At 55.1% G+C, this 17,842-nt stretch overlaps 1 protein-coding gene across 12 annotated transcripts in view; it reads left to right on the plus strand.

Moving 5' to 3' along the window:
• CEP164 (centrosomal protein 164) overlaps positions 1-17,842 on the plus strand; it is a 67,970-nt gene that overhangs the window by 35,752 nt on the left and 14,376 nt on the right. For 7 of the 12 annotated variants that reach the window (XM_019811336.3, XM_045038362.1, XM_045038361.1 and 4 more), the window contains 8 exons: positions 1,744-2,148; positions 3,115-3,195; positions 5,317-5,409; positions 10,134-10,219; positions 11,155-11,322; positions 12,188-12,301; positions 13,825-13,962; positions 16,587-16,787. In XM_019811336.3, the coding sequence (XP_019666895.2) occupies positions 1,744-2,148; positions 3,115-3,195; positions 5,317-5,409; positions 10,134-10,219; positions 11,155-11,322; positions 12,188-12,301; positions 13,825-13,962; positions 16,587-16,787 (1,286 nt within the window). The remainder of the gene's footprint in view (positions 1-1,743; positions 2,149-3,114; positions 3,196-5,316; positions 5,410-10,133; positions 10,220-11,154; positions 11,323-12,187; positions 12,302-13,824; positions 13,963-16,586; positions 16,788-17,842) is intronic. The other 5 variants (XM_011286374.4, XM_011286373.4, XM_023239145.2 and 2 more) reach the window with 5 other exon arrangements.

The following is a 17,842-nucleotide window of genomic DNA, read 5'->3' on the forward strand; positions in this document are numbered from 1 at the left end:
GGAAAGTTTGGGTTGACTTGTCCTTAGGCTGCTAGACCTGCCGGCAGACGGTTGTGTCTTTGTGTTCAGTAGATGCTTTGACAGACAGACAGCATCTGAATGCTGTGCTTAGGGCTTCTCCGGGGACCACTGAATTCTAGTCGTCAGGCCCCTTGTTTGAGTTTCCAGGTTGAGGAAACGGGAAGTCTCAAAAATCCCTGCTCAGAAGTTACTCACCCTGGCAGCCCCAGTGATGTTTTCTGGGAGGAAGGCTTTTCTGTATTTCAAGGAAGGATTTGCTTTTTCTTTTTTTTTTTTTTTTTAATTTTTTTTTTTCAACATTTATTTATTTTTGGGACAGAGAGAGACAGAGCATGAACGGGGGAGGGGCAGAGAGAGAGGGAGACACAGAATCGGAAACAGGCTCCAGGCTCTGAGCCATCAGCCCAGAGCCCGACGCGGGGCTCGAACTCCTGGACCGCGAGATCGTGACCTGGCTGAAGTCGGACGCTTAACCGACTGCGCCACCCAGGCACCCCGGATTTGCTTTTTCTATGTTGGCCGGCTTGAAAGGTTTTTCCTAGTCTTCTGAAAAAATATTTTTTTTAACGTTTGTTTATTTCTGAGAGAGAGCGAGACGCAGAGTGCGAGCACGGGAGGAGCAGAGGGAGAGGGAGACACAGAATCCGAAGCAGGCTCCGGGCTCCGAGCTGTCAGCACAGAGCCCAATGTGGGGCTCGAACTCACGAACCGTGAGATCACGACTTGAGCTGAATCAGTTGCTTAACCGACTGAGTTAGTTACCCAGGCGTCCTGGTTTTTCCTAGTCTTTAAAGTGAGGTTTGCATGTGAGAAACAGGGTGTGGCAGCTGGAGAGGGTGCTCCTTTTGAGAGACCCTGCTAAGGGCACCACAGCAGTGACAGCCTCCAGCTGCAGCACTTTGATCCACCCTGGCTCAGGCCAAGGCCATGCGTGTTGAAGGAGAGCAACAGACCCCAGAGCAGGACCTTTTCTGCCAGATGTGGGACTGCTGCGCAGGCCAAGACTTCCTCAGAACTGGGCCCTTCCTGAGGCCACGCCTGTTCCGGCCCGTGTCCCACTCTCCCCGTCATAGGTCAGACCTGTGTTCTGAAGGTCTCCCTACCCCTTTATCCTTCGTAGCCACTTCCCCAGGTAAATCTTACCTTGGCTTCTTTCTGCTTCTCGGAGCGTGCAGTTGACGGTGCCCCAGACTTGCTTGTACAGGGGAGGCTTTAGGAAGAGAGCCACCCTCATTGCTGTTGAGGAAGGTCTGTTTTTTTTCCCTGCTGCTTTTTAAAAAGTGAACAAATCGGAATTGTACACTTTGGTACTTTTTTTCTCCCATGTGATTTTCCATCATCATCACCATAAATACATATTGACTTTTTAAAAAATAAATATTGACTTCTGAGTCTGCAGTCTTATGATTTGGCTAATGGGGCTGGGACGAGGCCTTTCTTCCTTGAGAACATAACAGCTGGTGATGGAGTTCAGTGCACTGGTTTCTGCGCCTGTCAGTCGTCGGGTCCGGTTGGGTGTATGCAAATCACCATAGACTTTTAGATTCAGTAGATCTGGAGTGGAACAGGGAATCTCTGTTTTAAATAGCTGTTAGGGTGTTTGATAACGGGAGCGCTGGCCCGTACGGGTCAAGGAATGACAGTTCCATCTTGTTGCAAGTCTCTGAAATCATTTGATTGATTCTGATGCCTCCTTGTCTGACATGGTCTGCTGCCACCCAGGAGTCTCCAAGAACAAGCCAGCCAGAGGAGAAGAAGGATGCTTCTCTGGATTCAGAGGCTGCCGGGCCCCCCACTCCCGGCAAGCTCTTCAGCCAGGATGCAGACAGCAGTCTGAGCAGTGCCGATGGCACAGGGCAGCAGGGAAGAGGGGCGAGCGCGTGGCTCCTGGAGAAAGAAAAGGATGAGAAGAGTGATTCAGGAATACCCAGGAGTGGGGTGGACCCTGGGGGCAGTCAGCCTGCCAAAGCCAACAAAGAGGAGGCCCCAGAGGCCCCAGCGGATGTAGGAGAGGAGGGTTCCAGGAAGGGAGAGGCGGAAGGAGGCGCCGAAGGAGGCAGGAGGCGGAAGGAGGAGCCCAAGGAGGAAGCCTCTGTCCAGAAAGAGAGCAGATCGGACGCCAGCGAGGTAAGGCCCCTGTCCCCTGGGAAGTTGCCCCTCCTTCCCTGAGCTGCTCTCTTAAGCCCCGTGCAGATCCCCATCCCCACATCTTCATTACTGAGATGGGGAGCTTCATTTGCAGTCCCTGCAGCGGGCTGTCAACGTGGCTAGAACCCTTCATTGTGACAGATTTGCCCAGACCCAGCAGGCAGCCAGATCCTGAATGAAACTCCAAACCTGCTGGCGTTAGAAATTCAGGGTAGAAATTGGCCTTTCCGTTGGCACCCTCCCGGGATGTTTGTGTTCTTCTGTTCTACCTACTTGCTCTTTCTGCCTCCTCCTTGTACTTCTCGACACCAGTCAAGGGTCGCTGCTGTCTGTGTTTCAGTAGAGAGGGGAGGATATGGGTGAGGGTGGCGACCATTGGGAGCATTTTGCCCCAGGATCGGTCAGTCAGGCTACCAGAGGCTCCTCTCATTGATGGCCCGGGGGTCTTGCTTTGGCAAGACCAGGCAGTGGCACGGAAGTAGTTCCCGGTGCCTGAGGCATCTTCAGTCGTCCGACCCTTAGTCCTGCTCCTCTTCCAGCCAAATGGGGAGGGGCTCATTTAAAGGGTGTTAAGCTACTTCTTGGAGAAGACAGTCCCGTTCTGTTTTCTAGGACAGCAAGAAGCCTCCCTGCTGCCCGCTTTCCAACCGTCTCCTCTCCACTTCACTTGGCTTTCCTTCCAGGTGTAAACCCTTGTTGACCCGAGTCAGAGAGTAGCTGTCCCTACGTGGCTGGGCTGTTCAGCCTGAGTGGGGTGGACACTGCTGCATGTGTCCAGAAAGAAGGGGAGGGTCCACAGCCCCCTTTGAGGTTTTCTAGAAGAGGTGGGTTTTGGTTAGGTCTCGAGCTGCGTTGGCACCTTGGCCTGAACGGAATTCCCTGGGAAGTGATCCCAGCCCTCTCTGCTCCGCTCTGGGTGACGTCTCTCTGGGTCTGTTTCCCCAGGAGTTGGAGATCAGCGAGCAGGTGAAGGAGCTGCAGCTGTCAGACTCCGTGGCCTCTGACCCCAAGTCCTTCCTGGAACTGGTGAGTCTGAGGGGGGTGGGGCAGCAGCGTGGGGTAAAGCGCGTGGCTTTGTGAGCCCCTGCGGTTCGTTTTGCCTGGCATCACACAGCTTGTAGGTGGGAAGTCAGGACTCAAACCTGGATCTTGTCTAACTCTGGTCTCTCAGCCCATTAGCTAAGAGTAAACGCTACCTACTTCACAGGTTTGCTATGAGAAGAAGGTGAGGCAAAGAATGTAAAACGTTAGCCTATAAACATCAAATAACTATAAGCTGTTATTACTGTTTCTTGTTTCTGCAGTGGGAATTGTCTGGGAGATACATGACTTAGAGCCTCTGGGCTGTAGCAGAGACATTGCATGAATCTAGGAGGTTAGAGACTGGTTGTGTGTGTGTGTGTGTGTGTGTATTTGTATTTGTGGGACCACCGAGCAATGGCACGGCCCGGTCCTCAGGCTAGGTGGGCTGCTGCAATTACTGTTCCAAAGAGAAGACGTCGTCCTGGAATGTCACCGGGCGTGGTTGCTTTGTCCCGGGCCTTCCACGCAGCCTGCTGTATCCTGGCCCCCTCTGCCAGGTCTGTACCTACAGAGAGTAGTCGAGGGTGCTTTTTGGCAGCGCATCACCTCTGGAAAGTGTGCTCCATCTGTTTGGAGGAGGCGGATCAAAGGGAAGGGATTAGCGGGAGAGGGTCAGGGATGAGCGGTAATGATAGGAGGGGGTGCAGAGGAATTAGGAGGCTGCGTGCTCTAGCCCCTCGCTGAGCCACGGGCTTAGGAGGCAGATGGCAGCTGCATTAAGTGGAGTAGAACTCGAACCGAAAGGAAAATGTCACCAAAAAAGAAAGCCCCTAAGCTAGGAAGGGAAGGCAGAAAGTCGTTGTTGGCAAAAACCATCGTGAACAACAGGCACGTCTCAGGACTCTTGGAAGCCAGGGCTCCATCCCTTCTGGGGGAGTCACTGTGTGGACAAATGTGCCCATGAATGTTTTTCTCCTCTATGGGAGTGGGTGGAGGAAGCCATGGACAGCAGGACCAGACCTCGGCTGGGCATCCTGCCATGTATCAGGGCTGATGACAGAACTGTCCCTATTAGCGTGCTGTCAGGTAGCAATCCTTCACTTGGTTCAGCAGGGCTCTTGGGTTTGGAGGGGGCAGGATCAGGGTCCTGTGGCAGCCAAAGGGCGGCGGGGAGCTGGCACCTGTGTGGGTACTTGCCGCCTGTCCCAAAGAGAAGCCTGTGGACAGAGCACCACTAATTAAGCCCCATTGTCCAGAAGGGCAGTGGGGGAAGGGAAAGAGAAAGCTGAGAACGGCCATCATGCCTCGTTTCAGTGCTGCCCACAGGTCTTGTGGGCACTTTGACCTCTCTCCTGGTACCCTGGTTGGCTCTCTCCTGGTGCCCAACTGGTGCCCTGGTTGGGCACCAGGAGGGAGAGACGACTGGAAAGTGACATGATTGGCAAAGAGCTTGGACTCTGGAGTCAGCCCAGGGCACATCTGACCACCAACCAGCCCCGTTGTTTATCAGCTACTTGGGCTTGGGCGAATTACATGTCCCCTAAACCTGCTTCCTTATCTGTGAGATGGAGATAAGGGTGTCAGTCTCACGGTTATTTTTCCCTCCATGGTTTTATTATGGAAAAAAAAAGTTTTTTTTAAATATTTGAGAGACAGAGACTGTGTGGATGGGGGAGGAGCAGAGAGAGAGGGAGACACAGAATCCGAAGCAGGTTCCAGGCTCTGAGCTGTCAGCCCAGAGGCCAACCCGGGGCTCAAACCCACGAACTGTGAGATCATGACCTGAGCCGAAGTTGGACGCTTAACCCACTGAGCCACCTAGGTGCCCTGGAAAATTTCAAATATACAGAAAAATTAAAAGGATTTTAGAGTGAATACACACATACTCACCACCTAGGGTCTTCAGTGAACATTTTACCATACTTGCTGTATCACATGTCTTTCCAGATTAGTCATAGTGTGATTTTGAAGATGAGAATAATCGGTAGATGTAAAAACCTTTAGCACGGTGCCTGACCCGTAGTGGGCCCCTTTCTGGAAGGTGGGGGGTGGAGAAGAGGCCGTGACACGGACGATGCCAACCGTGACAGGGGCAGCGCTGACCTCCCCCTCCACTCCCTCTAGGACTTCGGTTTTCGCAGCCGGATCTCAGAGCACCTGATGGATGTTGACGTGCTTTCCCCAGTCCACCGGGAGGGGAGTCTCTCTGGATGCTGGGTAACCCGAGCTGAGCCCTGCTTGTCCCGGGCTGTGTTTCTGGGAGTCCCCTTGCTTCTAGCTCAGTAAGGCATGGCCCGGGCTGTGTCTGTGAAGGCCTCCCAATCGTTTCTGCTCTTTGCTGCTCTGAATTGAGTCATCCTCCCTGCCGCCTGCAACAGACATTTATCTGTTCATTCGTTTATTTAGCAACGACCAATTTGACCAATTGGTCAAAGGTTGACCCATTTGCTCATGTGCAAAGCTCTGTATAGACTGTGTGTTTCAAGGCACTTGCCAACCTGGCCCATTCAGCCTCTTGCAGCCTCATCCTCAGAGCACCTGCCACACGCCGGCCGTGCCCACCGAGCCCTCGCCGTTCCCGGGGCACACGATCCGCCTCCTTCACTGCCCTGCCTGCCGTTTGGTTTCCCCTTTTGTTCCGAGCCCCTTCTTGGTCTTGGAGGCCCACCTCTGACACCACCTCCTCCAGGCAGGGTGAATTGTTCTGTCCTTTTGCTACCCTTAGTGCTGCTCCTTTTGGTTGACGGGTCTTGGGTCTGTCTCCCTCCTGGATATAAGCTCTGTGTGGGCGTGGGAAATGTCTGCCCCACAGAAGGGTAGGAATAGATCGATGACTCAGCCACACGTCCTGTCCTTAAGGAGCTTGAAGACAAGAAAGTCATTTTTTTTCCCCCTCCGTGGGCTTGTTTAAGAGAAGATTTTGGCACATGGTGTCTGTAGGTTGAAGGGAGCATTTGGTTTGGGTGAATGGAAGTTTGCCGGGTGGAACAAACAAGGTGTCCGATGCGAATCAGGTCTGGGAGCCCTTGGAGGACTAAGTGCCGAGTCAGGGTAGAGCTTTTAGGCCAGTGGCACTTGAGGTCACGTGCTCCTCTCAGCTCTGGCTGGTAAGCCTTGCCGTGCTACTGCCCAGCCAGCAGATCGAGGCTGGACCTTGGTCACACCTGTTTGTAGCACTGGACGAAGGGTGTAAAGGCACACACAGGGTGGGATTAGTGAGGAAGGGTTGGGAGCAGGGAGTTGGTAGGCCCTCTTGGCAGTAGGTAAGTGGGAAAGTCGGTGGGCAGGATGGATTTGCATGGCTCTGGCTCCAAATTCTAGCCAATATCTGAATCCTTGGAGGCTTTAAAAAAGAAAGATCTAGGTCCTGCCTAAGACCCATTGAGGCCAGCAGCCCTTTTTTGGGATATGCCGGTTGGCATGTAGGAGTAGCAGGGCCTGGCCTGGATCCGGTTCTCACGAGGCACTCTCTGAGGCAGACAGCCCCGGCACAGGAAGTCCTAAGCTGGACCTCGTGACCAGGGTGTTGGGGCACCGAGCAGCGCCAGGCACTCAGGTGGGCTGACCACACAGAGCCCCTCGTGGGCCTTAGTTACTCCAGCTGTCTCCTGTCTTCAGGCCATGCAGAGAGTTGAGCCAGGAGGTGGAGCTGAGGAGACAGGGGCAGCCCTTTGTGGCTCTGACAGCACCACAGGTGTGGTCCCCTTTGTCTTCGGCTCCTCCGGCCAGGGCCAAGGCAGAGGCTTAGAACTGAACTAAAGTTCTAAAAATTTCATGAAAAGTTCATAAAAACTTTTATGCAGCTTTCTTTTTAATGTTTATTTATGTTTGAGAGAGAGACAGACCGAGCATGAAAAGGGGAGGGGCAGAGAGAGAGGGAGACACAGGATCCGAAGCAGGCCCCAGGCTCTGAGCTGTCAGCACAGAGCCCGACATAGGGCTTGAACTCATGAACTGTGAGATCATGGCCTGAGTTGAAGTCGGATGCTTAACTGACTGACCCACCCAGGTGCCCCTATAATTTTTTTTAATGTTTATTTATTTTTGAGACAGAAAGAGCATGAGTGGGGGAGGGACAGAGAGAGAGAGGGAGACACAGAATCCGAAGCAGGCTCCAGGCTCCAAGCTGTCAACCCAGAGCCCAATGCAGGCCTTGAAACTCACGAACTGCGAGATCATGACCTCAGTTGAAGTTGGATGCTTAACCAATTGAGCCCCCCAGGCGCCCCTGACGCAGCTTTCTCGAGATGCAGTGGACATATGATAAACTGGACTTACTTCACATGTGCCACTGGATAAGTTTTACCATATGTGTGTGCCTTTCAAACCATCACCGTAGTCAAGATAATGATTATAATGAATTAGGAACATGAGTTTTATACTAAATTACAAAAGTGACCATGAAGTTGTTTCAAATAATCCAGAAGGTCAAAGCCTTCCACTTCCTGCAGGCTTACTGCCACAGGTGGGGACTATTAACGGTTTCCATGAACACTTTCGTGTGCCTTTCCAGAAAGTTTTCAGTGTACGTGTAGGTCTGTGTCTGTTTTCTGTTTATCTTTTCCCTCCCCACAGACATTGGGACTGTGTCACAAAAAGTGCTTGGCGATGTGCTCTTTAACTTAGCAGCTATGGAATAGACCCTTGACTTATTTCTCAGTAATTTCAGATCTCCTTTACTCTCCTTACTAGTCGTGTAGCAGTGTGCTTTCTGAATGTACCGGGATTTATTTAGCTGGGGACCAGGTCATGAACACAAAACCCTGGAGCCGAGTTAAGGGTGGGCAAGCGGTGTCTTGAGCACAGTTGGGCCAGAGGTGTCAGGTGTGCTGGCCGTGTCCCCTTTCTGAAGAGTTCTTTTCTGGGGCAAAAGGGTCTGGGGATCAACTGCTGCTCTACTCCAAGGCCCTCTGTCCGGGCGCTTTCCCAAGGTGGCCCCTTCTGTCCGGCAGAGGGGCTCGTGTGTTTCCGGCAGCAACAGAGATGAAGCAAGTAGGAAGCAGACAGACTTGGTAGCTCATTCTTTCCGACCCACGGCTCAAGCCCCCCATTTTTATCACGATCACCCCACTTTGCTGTCCATGTCCCATTGGGGTTTGTTGCGTAGAGTGTCCTCTGTGATTTTTTTTTTTTTCCTTGCAAGTGACAGAGGGAGCCGTCTGCCGAGCTCGGTGTGATCCGTGGGGGAAGAAGGCTGGAAGGGATGGGCGGGGCGGGGCCGTTATCTGCAGGCTCTGGCCAGGCTGACGTGATGCAAAGTGGCAGTGCTGGCAGGCAGCCTCGTGCTGCAGGCACCGGCAGGTACTCACAGGCAGCATCTCTATTTTTAATGTAATTTGGGGGAGCTGGCTCCTAGCTCAGGCCCTGCCCTTCCTCGCCCATCCAGATGGTAGAGTCGGCCACAGCTGCTGGGGCTCCGGCTGCCAGCGGAGAGGCGTGGGAGGCCGTGTGCACGGGGCTGGGGACACGGCAGTGCGCCAGCCCGGCCGGAACCCCACTGGGGAAGACAGAGTGAGTTGTCTCCTGCCCTGCCTCTCCCGTTAACCCTCACGTCCCGGAACCGGCAGGGCGCCTGTCATTGTGACAGAAGGGGTACGGGCCCTCGAATGGAGACGGGCACCGGCAGAGCTGAGGTTTTATGCCTTAGGCTGGGGAGAGGGGTGGAGAGGGGACACAGGCGCTGGCATTTGTGGCACGCCTTCCCTGGGCCACGAGTCAGGCTTTATGTACGTGATCGAATTTAATTGTCACCTCGAGCCCCGTGAGCTGAGCTTTACTGTCCCATTTTATGTATTTGTTTTTTTAAAAAATGTTTGTTTATGTATTTGGAGAGGGAGAGAGAGAGCATGAGCAGGGGAGCAGCAGAGAGAGGTGGGAAGAGAGAATCCCAGGCAGGCTCTGCTCTGTCAGCACAGAGCCCGGTGTGGTGCTCGATCCCACACGCCATGAGATCATGACCTGAGTTAAAATCAAGGGACGGATGCTCGACCGACTGGGTGACCCATTTTAGAGTGGAGGAGACAGACTCCCCAGCTGGGAACCGATGGAGCCCCCCCGGCACCTCTTGGGCAGCTTTATCGAGATGCAGTGGACATTTGATAAACTGGACTTACTTCAAAGGTGCCACTGGATAAGTGAAGTGGAAAAACAAGAGCTTGAGTCCAGGCCGACTACACTGTTAGCCCCCTGGGGCCCCCCCTCGCGGAAAATGATTGAACTTACAAAGAACAGCCCTCTTTTTCACCCGCTTGCTAAATTGGCCCAGACTCCCAAGCTTTAAAATGAGATTTTGGGTTTTATTTTTTGGATGGGTGGAGTAATCAGTCCCTGACTGGGAAGGGGGCATCATCATCTACTGATGGGACCTGGGTGCTTGGGGGAGCCCAGAATGGGGCAGAGGAGCACCCTGTCTTCCTCCCTTCGGATGCCCAAATGGTGCTCTTTCTGTCTCGTTTCAGCACGTCCCCATCTCTCCAGGGTCCTTCCTTGTTAATGTGCTTGGCCGCTGCCCCACTTCTGCCCGTTTGACTTTGCCATCCCTGTACATCACCGATACTGGAGGTCTAGGCCTTCGTGGATTCGGGGTGTTCACGGATGTCTCGGCCTTCTCTTGGCAACTGTCAGTGAAGGCTTCCGGTGACGGGAGGAAGGGTTTTCTTTCTTGTACGTGTTCGCCTTTAGCTTCTGGCTCTGCACGCAGTGACTGTGGCATCTGGCTCATCGTCCCTAGGCCAGCAAGGCCGGCCCTGGAAGCAGCTGCGAGCCTGGGGGCTTAGCCAGAGCTAAGTAGATGGGCCTCCTCTTCTGTGTCCCGAGTGGTCCTCATCCACTCAAGAGCCACCTCTCAGTATGTCCTCCTAGGCCCGAGAGTTGGTTGGACGGTTGAGGGACCCATATGCAGACCTCTTCAGTAGGCACTTGCCACTGCTGCTTGCCCACAGGCCCAGAGGTTGGGAAGAGAAGACAAGGATGGCAGCCAGTCCAGCCAAGATGAGCCACAGAGCAAGCGGTGCAAAGGCTCGGAGAGGTAGGTACGTGGGAGGCCGCCCTCAGGGGCTGTTGGGATGGTGTGGGCCGGGGCAGAACCCCTGGGTTTGGTGTGCGTGGCTCATTGTGCTCCTGCCCGCGGGCAGACGGTGAGCGGACTGGATGGCCTCGCAAAGTCTGTGCGTGTGTGCACGCATGCGTACGTGAGCATGCCCTCTGACTCTGCACCGAGACAGGAGTGTGGGTGCATGTGGTGGGACTTTGTACACCGCTGTGGGCCAAGGCTCTGTGCTCTTCACTGGAATGGGTTAAGCTGTGTGTGTGCCTGGTCATGGGCCAGGGCTGGAGGAACTTTCTAGAGGGTCAGTACTACAGCTTGGAGGTGATTTGGAGAGAGAGAGTGACAGACAGACTAGGAGGGAGAGCGGAGAGACTAGGAGGGAGAGACCAAGGTTTGCCGCTTCTGAGGCTGGAGCCTGAAATGAGAGAGGCAAGGGCTGCTACCCTGGAAGAGGAGGCGGGGCAGTCCTCCTGCTTCTTGGACCTTGAAGAGCTGTCCGCATTCCTTCTTGCCTTTGTGCATTTTCTGCAGTCTGACCATTTGAGTCTGGTTCCTCTTTTTCTCCCTACTTTCCGCTCGGCTCTTGCATCCCTGCCTGGCCTCAGTGATGGTGAACGCTGGGAGCGGATGCACCCATGAGGGGGCCCAGCTCTCGCCCCTGGGCCAAGCGGATGCAGTGCAGGGACCCGGGAGGGCTGAGTCTAGTCCAGGCAAAGGGAGAGCTCAGTGGGGAGTCTCCCCCTCTTGCTTCTCTGGCTGCCTTGCCCTCCGTGGCTCCCCATGGATGTAGGGCCGGGGCTGGAGCCCTGCCTGGGAGGAGGAGTGGACCCAGGTCCACGTACCACACTCGCCAGTTCTCTCCCTGCTCTCCAAATGGTGGGGCCTGACTCTGCTGCTCTGGCTGCTCTGACCAGGTCCTCTCCTCCACTTGTGCCTGGGAGGCGGCTCCAGAGTCCCCTTCCGAGCCAGGCCACCGAAGAAGGGCCTCCCGAGGCCTCTGAGGGGCAGCCTGAGCAGAAGCGGGCAGAGGAGCCCGGGGAGGACTCTGCAGGCAGCTCCATCCCTGCCGGTTCCCTGAGGAGGTAAGGGGGACCTGGAAGCCTTCCAGGTGTGTAGTTGTGTGTGCGGGGGGTGCCTGGGGAAGTGAGAAGCCGGGGACGGTTTGCAGCCTAAGCAGCAACCTCAGGTTTCCACTTAGTGTCCCCCGTGAGCTGGAAAATGAGGAAATGTGCTTCTTCCTAGTCCTCAGTCTACAGCTAAAATTGGGGTGCCCCCTCCAATTAGGGGAGCCTGGAAACTCCTGAACCAGGAAGCATCTCTTCTGATCCAGCTGTCTTCCTGCCGGGGGCCTGGGTCAGAGACTGTCCCCCACCTGAGCTGTGCTGTGCCTGCGCCCAGTCCCCACCTGCCAGTGCTCCCCACCCCTCCCGGCGGTCCTTCAGCAAACCCAAGTAGGGCCCCGTTGTATGCTGGGCCCCTGGGGGAGGGAGGTGCAGAGTCCTAGGCTTCCCTGAGGCCAGCCGAGAGGGCCTTCGTGCCCCAGCCTGGCCCAGAGCCTGGCGTACATCGGCCAGATCTTCTGTTCCCCCGGTGAGAGGAAGATGCTGGTGTCAGAGCTGGTTTTAGAGCACATCCAGCTGGGATGAGTCACTGAGAGAAGCCAAGCAGAGCGATGTTCAGTCAACAGCATCCGCTGCCTACCCCGCTGTGTGCAGAGCGGCTCCTTCGGAGCCGTAACCGTGCACGGCCCATGTGGACGGGCCTCTGGTCTTCAGTGTAAACGGCCTGGGAAGAGGCAGGTGGGGGAGAGTGAGGCCTGAGATCAGGAAACTCAGCTGGGGCTACTTCCCTTGTCCTCATCACAGCTCTCTGACCCCAGATGGGTGCACTGGGGGCCTCTCGCCTTCCTACTGCTTTTAACACCGTTGCTTCCTCAATGCTCTCAAGGGAAGAGACCCCAAGCCCACCTGCCGCCCCCGCAAGGGGCAGGGAGCAGCGCTCCGGGGCCGAGGAGCCTGAGGAGGGGGCGGCCAGCCCTGCCCCACCAGCCTCTCCAGAGGTGTAAGGGCCGGTGTTCGTGTCTGTCCCCGTCCTCCTTTGTGTCTGTGTGGTGTGAGTGCCCACCACTCCTGGGTGGTTGGGAGGGGATGCTGTGGCCCCTGCCCAGGGGGAGCGGCGGGGGAAGATTGCATGTGCCCCTCATCGTGTGCAGCCGTGGTCACTGATCTGAGTGTGGGGTTGGCCAGGTCCCCGGGGCTCCTGGTCAGGGCCTGAGGTATGGAGGCGGAGGGGCGGGGGCACCTCCCGGGGTAGCAGTTTTTCCTGTGTTCCCCTCCACCTCGCACTATTTTTCGCTTTCTTAAAAACGTTTTATTGAGGTGTTTACATGCATGAAAGCACATAAATCTGAACTGTACAAGTCAATGCACATTTACACGCAGATCAGATGTGGAACATTCCCGTCCCTTCAGGAAATTTCCTCACGCCCCTTTCCTCTCAATCCGCCACCCCAGGACACCGCTCTTCTGGCTTCTGTCCTGTAGATTCGTTTTTCCCGTTCTCCAACGGGATGTAGACGGAGTTATGCAGTATCCGGTATATGTGTTTTGGGCCTGGGTTCAGAGCTCACCAGCACTTCTAAGACTTGGAGATCAGTGAGCTTTCGTCCTCCCATTTCCCTTTCCCCTCCCACCCCTTTTACAGATGAGGAGACTGAGGCTCACGTGAAGGCATCTGCCCAATGTCACGTTGCCGGTCGGCTGCATAACTAGGACGAGGCTCTGGTCCCTGGAGCCCTAGACTTCCGACTCAGCGTGCAGCCACGGCTCCTTTTCTCTACAGGGACAGAGAGGAGCCAGGGTTATGCAAATTTTCCCATCTGTGAACCGAGCGGTACAAAAGGATCTTGAGCTCTTGGGACTCGGGCCGTTGACTAGAGACGGGTTCACGCACTGGTTACTCACAGGCAGTGCCGCCGAGAGCTGGCAGTGCACGTGAGCTCATGATTTTTGTCCTCACCACAGCACTGCGGAGTGATGTGGGGAAGGGACAGCCCCACTTTTCAGGTGGTGACAGCTCTGACCCTGAGGAATGACCTGGCTTTCCCAAGTCTCCTTGGGGGCTGTGGACAGCAGGTCAGGGTGTTTTCTACGAGGACAGGAGGCGAGTGTGGTTCAGAGACAGGACCCTCTGGGCAGAGGTCAGAAGGCGTTTCCCTGGCGCCTCTGGGAGGGAGGCTGGGCAGTGAGGCTCCTCCCACCTGTCTTGCTGATGAGTCCCCTTACTTTGTATCTCTCCTCCCAAACCAACAAGGCCGCCCCTTCTGGGTCTCAGAGAGACATTCCTTGACCACACAGTTTACACAGAACCCTCAGGAAGTATCTTCTGTTCCTTTGCGGAGTCTTTTCAGGCCCCATAATGTCCTTGTCATTCACGTTCACAGCTACGTTTCTGTGTTTTGTGAGGAGTGGCCCTGTGTCTGTGTTTCATTTGTTTGTACCTGCGGGGTTCTGATTTATGGAGGTGACTGAGTGACAACAACAGGCCGGTGCCATCAAGGAAGAATTTATTACTTACGCTTCCAGAGAGAAGAGGGCGTGCCACACCATGCCAGGCCACCTGGGTGATGACCAGGGTGTGTCAGGAGGCAGAAGAGGCGAGAAGGGAGAGCACAGCCTAGAGCCTTTGTTGGGGTTTCCCTGGGAAGGAATAGGCGAGGCAGGGTGAGTACCGTGAGTGAGTGCAGGATTGGACAGTACGAATGATTTTGGTGGGCTTTGGGCTATGGGGGTGGCCCTCCAGTTGCCTGGTGTGACTTATGTAAGGAGACGCTTGTGGGCTAGCCTCCCTGGGGGATCGGTTGGTTTGCATTTGAAAGACATGTTCTTTCATATACATATTTCATGTACGTATATATATTTTCATATACATGAAAGACATGTTCTTTCACGTAGAGTTGGCTAATCCTTGGAGGACCAGTCTCTCTGCCAGCAAACTTTTAAAGATGTCAAAATGTCATCATCATAAAATAACACCAAATAAAAAACCATGACTCATAGAATCCGTCACCTTTCACCGATGTTGTCAAGCCACTCAGGAGGAGTTAGGGGCAGAGGGCTGGCCAGCAAGCGCTGTGAGGCCAGAAGGCCTGGGTCTGGGACTCAGAGATTGCCTCCCCTTGGTGATCCCGGCATCTTTCCTGAGGTGCTTGTAGAAAGGGGGCCCGGGGTGGTGGTGAATGAATGAAAACCCCTGGGTTGAGCACGAGAGGGGACAGGATCTCTTCGCAGTTGTAGTGGTGGCACAGCCATTTCCGAATGTCCTGGGTGCCACAGCCTCCCTCCTCCCCATCGCCTGCCCTCCTTGCTTCTTCTCTTTCTTGTCTCGCAATGACTTGGTGGCCGGCCTGAGGTGATTATGCCCGCACAGAGCCTCCCTCTTGGCCGCCGACTGTCGGAAACTGGGTCGCTGATGCTGACACCCGAGGAGCGGACTAGAAATCAGACCTGCCTCTTCCTCTGGAGGCTTCATCTTCCCAGTTGTCTCCTCAATCATTCAGGGCATCGTTGACTGCCTTGGACCTAAGCTAGGCGTTTGGGATCGTAGAGCTTTAAAACGGGGACACGGAGAAGAGGCCCGCGTGCCAGGTGTGCAGGCGTGCTCGCCGGGGCATGTGGCCCGGGCACGTGCTGCCACGCCGTCTGAGGCCCCATCTTTCCACAGCATCTATCCCTGGGGCTCCACATAGCTCCGCAGCCCACAGGGGAGAGAGACATTAAAAGGTACCGTCTCAGGGAGAAAAGATGTTTTCAGCCAAGGCTGGAAATGAGTTGGAGGGTTGATGAGGCGGAGAGCTGGCGGGGGGAGGTCCTTTCCGAGAGCAGGACTCTCAGAGGAGGTGGCGGCCACATCTCTCACATCTGCATCGGTTGGGCTATGTCAGGGGGTCTGGAGGAGAGCCGGGAACTGGAAGGGGGGCCGGGGCGGCGTTGAGAGCAGAAGACAGTCGAAGGCACGGCTCAAGGCCATTTCCAGGCTGAGTTATGATTTTAGGGAAGGGGGGAGGAAAGAGCTTTTTGGTATTTCAGAGACGTCAGTAGCCTTTTATGTCTTCCTTCTCTCTCTGGTCTCGAGGGGCTGAAATGGAATTCCAAAGCCCACGTTTTCTTCTGCTGTTCTAATCTCATCCCGCCTGCTGCCTTCCATCTGCCGCAGTGAGGGGAAAGGGGGTCCCGCGTCCCCAGTCGGGGGCCGGTTCCCCTCTGCAGCCCCTGCCCCACTGCTCCCCGGTGGACCGTGTCCACGCGCTGCTGAGGCTGACGGGGCCAGCGTGCCTGGCCTGCCGCCCGTGCACCATCGGGGCGGGTGGTGGGTGGTGGTTGTGAGGCGAGACCAGTCAGGTTGAGGGAGCGGGGGCTGCAAGCTCGCACTGGCCTTTAGGACGAAGCTGCTCTGGGGTGTGCAGTACTTTTAGCCCCTGATGCTTTCATGGCCTTGAATGTTCTTGGGTTTCTCTCTGGGCATTTCCTTCAAGAACCAGAATACAAGCAATATAGCAACCTTCATATAGACATCTTTTTAACCTTTATTCCTCATCTCACCACCCACCTTGTGCATCCACGTCGGCTCTGAATTTCTGTTACCCGTTTCCAAATATTGAGTTAACTCCAAGCAGATGCAAACGTGGCGTCATCAAGGAGATTGGAGCGTGGCATTCTTGGTGCACTCTTGCTACACTCTTTGGCTTAGGGAGCAGTCTCCTGCCTGGCTGTTGAGGCAGCGTGGGAGGAGATTTCCTGTTCCTGGACCTCCACGGACTGTTGGGGGTCTCAGGGCTCGGAGACATGCTGCGGCTTCTCCTGCTGGCTCATGAGCATTGGCCTGTGTTCAGTTTGGGAGGCAGAGAGTAGCCTCTGGGGGTGTCCCAAGGTGCTGGCGTGAGCCTCAAGGAGCAGGCAGAGCCCTAGTGGGGAGACGGAAATGGCCGTGAACCGTCCACCGTCCTGGGGAAGAACCCAATGGGGACAGAGCTTCACTCTTTCCCTGTCGCTGTCAGCTCTTGAGCCACATCTTCAGGTGTACTTCGGGCTACAACCTACCAGGTCCACTGAGAGCCTAGTATGGGCCGCCCTTCTTCCTGGACCGCCACAGTGAGGCTTGCCCTGTGAACAAATACTGCCTGGATCCTTGAGGGGGTAGCCTTCCTGCCTGCCCCTTGCGTGAGCTGATTTGCGTATGTGATTCCTGACCCTGGGCCCTCTCCCCATTAGGATTGCGTGTGTGCTGTTCTGTGTGTGTGTAAAAGGTGGGATAGTAAAGCTAGTGAGTGTTGTTCCACCCTTGGCAGGCGAGCTGCGGAGCCTGCGACTCCCCCAAAGCAGGCTTCCCTGAGGGCCATGGAGGAGGCCGTGGCCCACGACCTGGAGCAAGACCAGAGGCGGCTTCTGGAATCGAAACGAGAGAAGATTCAGCAGCTCCAGGAGAAGCTGTGGCAGGAGGAGGAAGAGGAGGTCCTCCAGCTTCACCAGCAGAAAGAGAAGTCTCTCAGGTCCTGTCCCTCCCCTTACGCAAGCTGCCTGGGTCTTGAGGTGACATAGGGAGGAAGGGAAGCCCTCCTCCCACCCCGGATACTCATGGCCCCACCAACACTCCTCCTCGGTGGCCTCTGTGGAGGAATGGGCTTCCTGGTTCCTCTCTTTGGGAGGGAGTTGGGAGGCGTGATAACGGCGGGACCAGCTGACAGTTTTTGAGAGATTACACGGGTCCACGTGCCTCATAGCTGCTAATTGGTTTCGTCCTGAGAGTGGGTCCCATGAGGTGTTGCTGGCAACCCTATCATGTTAAAGGATCTGCCAGACAGATGAAGAAACTGAGGCACAGAATGGTTATTTAACATGTCCAAGGTATTGAAGTTAATAAGCAGAGCCGGGGGCGCCTGGGCAGCTCAGTCAGTTGAGCATCCGACCCTTGATTTCTGCTCAGGTCACGATCCCAGCGTCGTGGGATTGAGCCTCATGTCGAGCTCCATGCTGAACGTGGAGCCTGCTTAAGATTGTTTCTCTCCCTCTGCCCCTCTCCCCTGTTCATGCTGTCTCTCTCAAGTAAATAAGAAAATAAATTTAAAAAAGGCAGCAGAGCCAGAAGAACCCAGGCACTTCGTCCCTGGGGCCCATTCTTGGTAGTCCTTGCCCTCTCTCTTGGTAGTCAGGGCCCTGTTGGGACCCAGCGAGATTGGTAGGGACCACACAGTATGGTGTGAGGTGCTATTTCCCAGGATCCCGCAGTTTCATTTGGGTTCCTACTCTTTGTGGTGTTGGCTGGGAGGCCCTCAACAAGCAAGACACTTAAGGCTGGGCCGGGCCTGTGTGGATGAGATCGTGTGTATACTTCATAAATAAGCTGGAGGTTACTTTCATAAGAAAAGGCTGTCCAGGGCTGGCACAGCGGCTTCAGAGTCACCAGGTCCCTGGTGGTCCTTTAATCTCTCTGCACTTGAGTGCTGGTTACTCTCAGGGCCTCTTCGTCCTGCTGAATCCCCAGTCATCGTGTCTGTGCTGCCAGCAGGGAGAATAGGGATAGAGTACAAAACTGGTAACTTCCAGC

This window comes from Felis catus, chromosome D1 (genome assembly GCF_018350175.1).
Source record: "Felis catus isolate Fca126 chromosome D1, F.catus_Fca126_mat1.0, whole genome shotgun sequence".
In the NCBI taxonomy this organism is placed as follows: Eukaryota; Metazoa; Chordata; class Mammalia; order Carnivora; family Felidae; genus Felis; species Felis catus.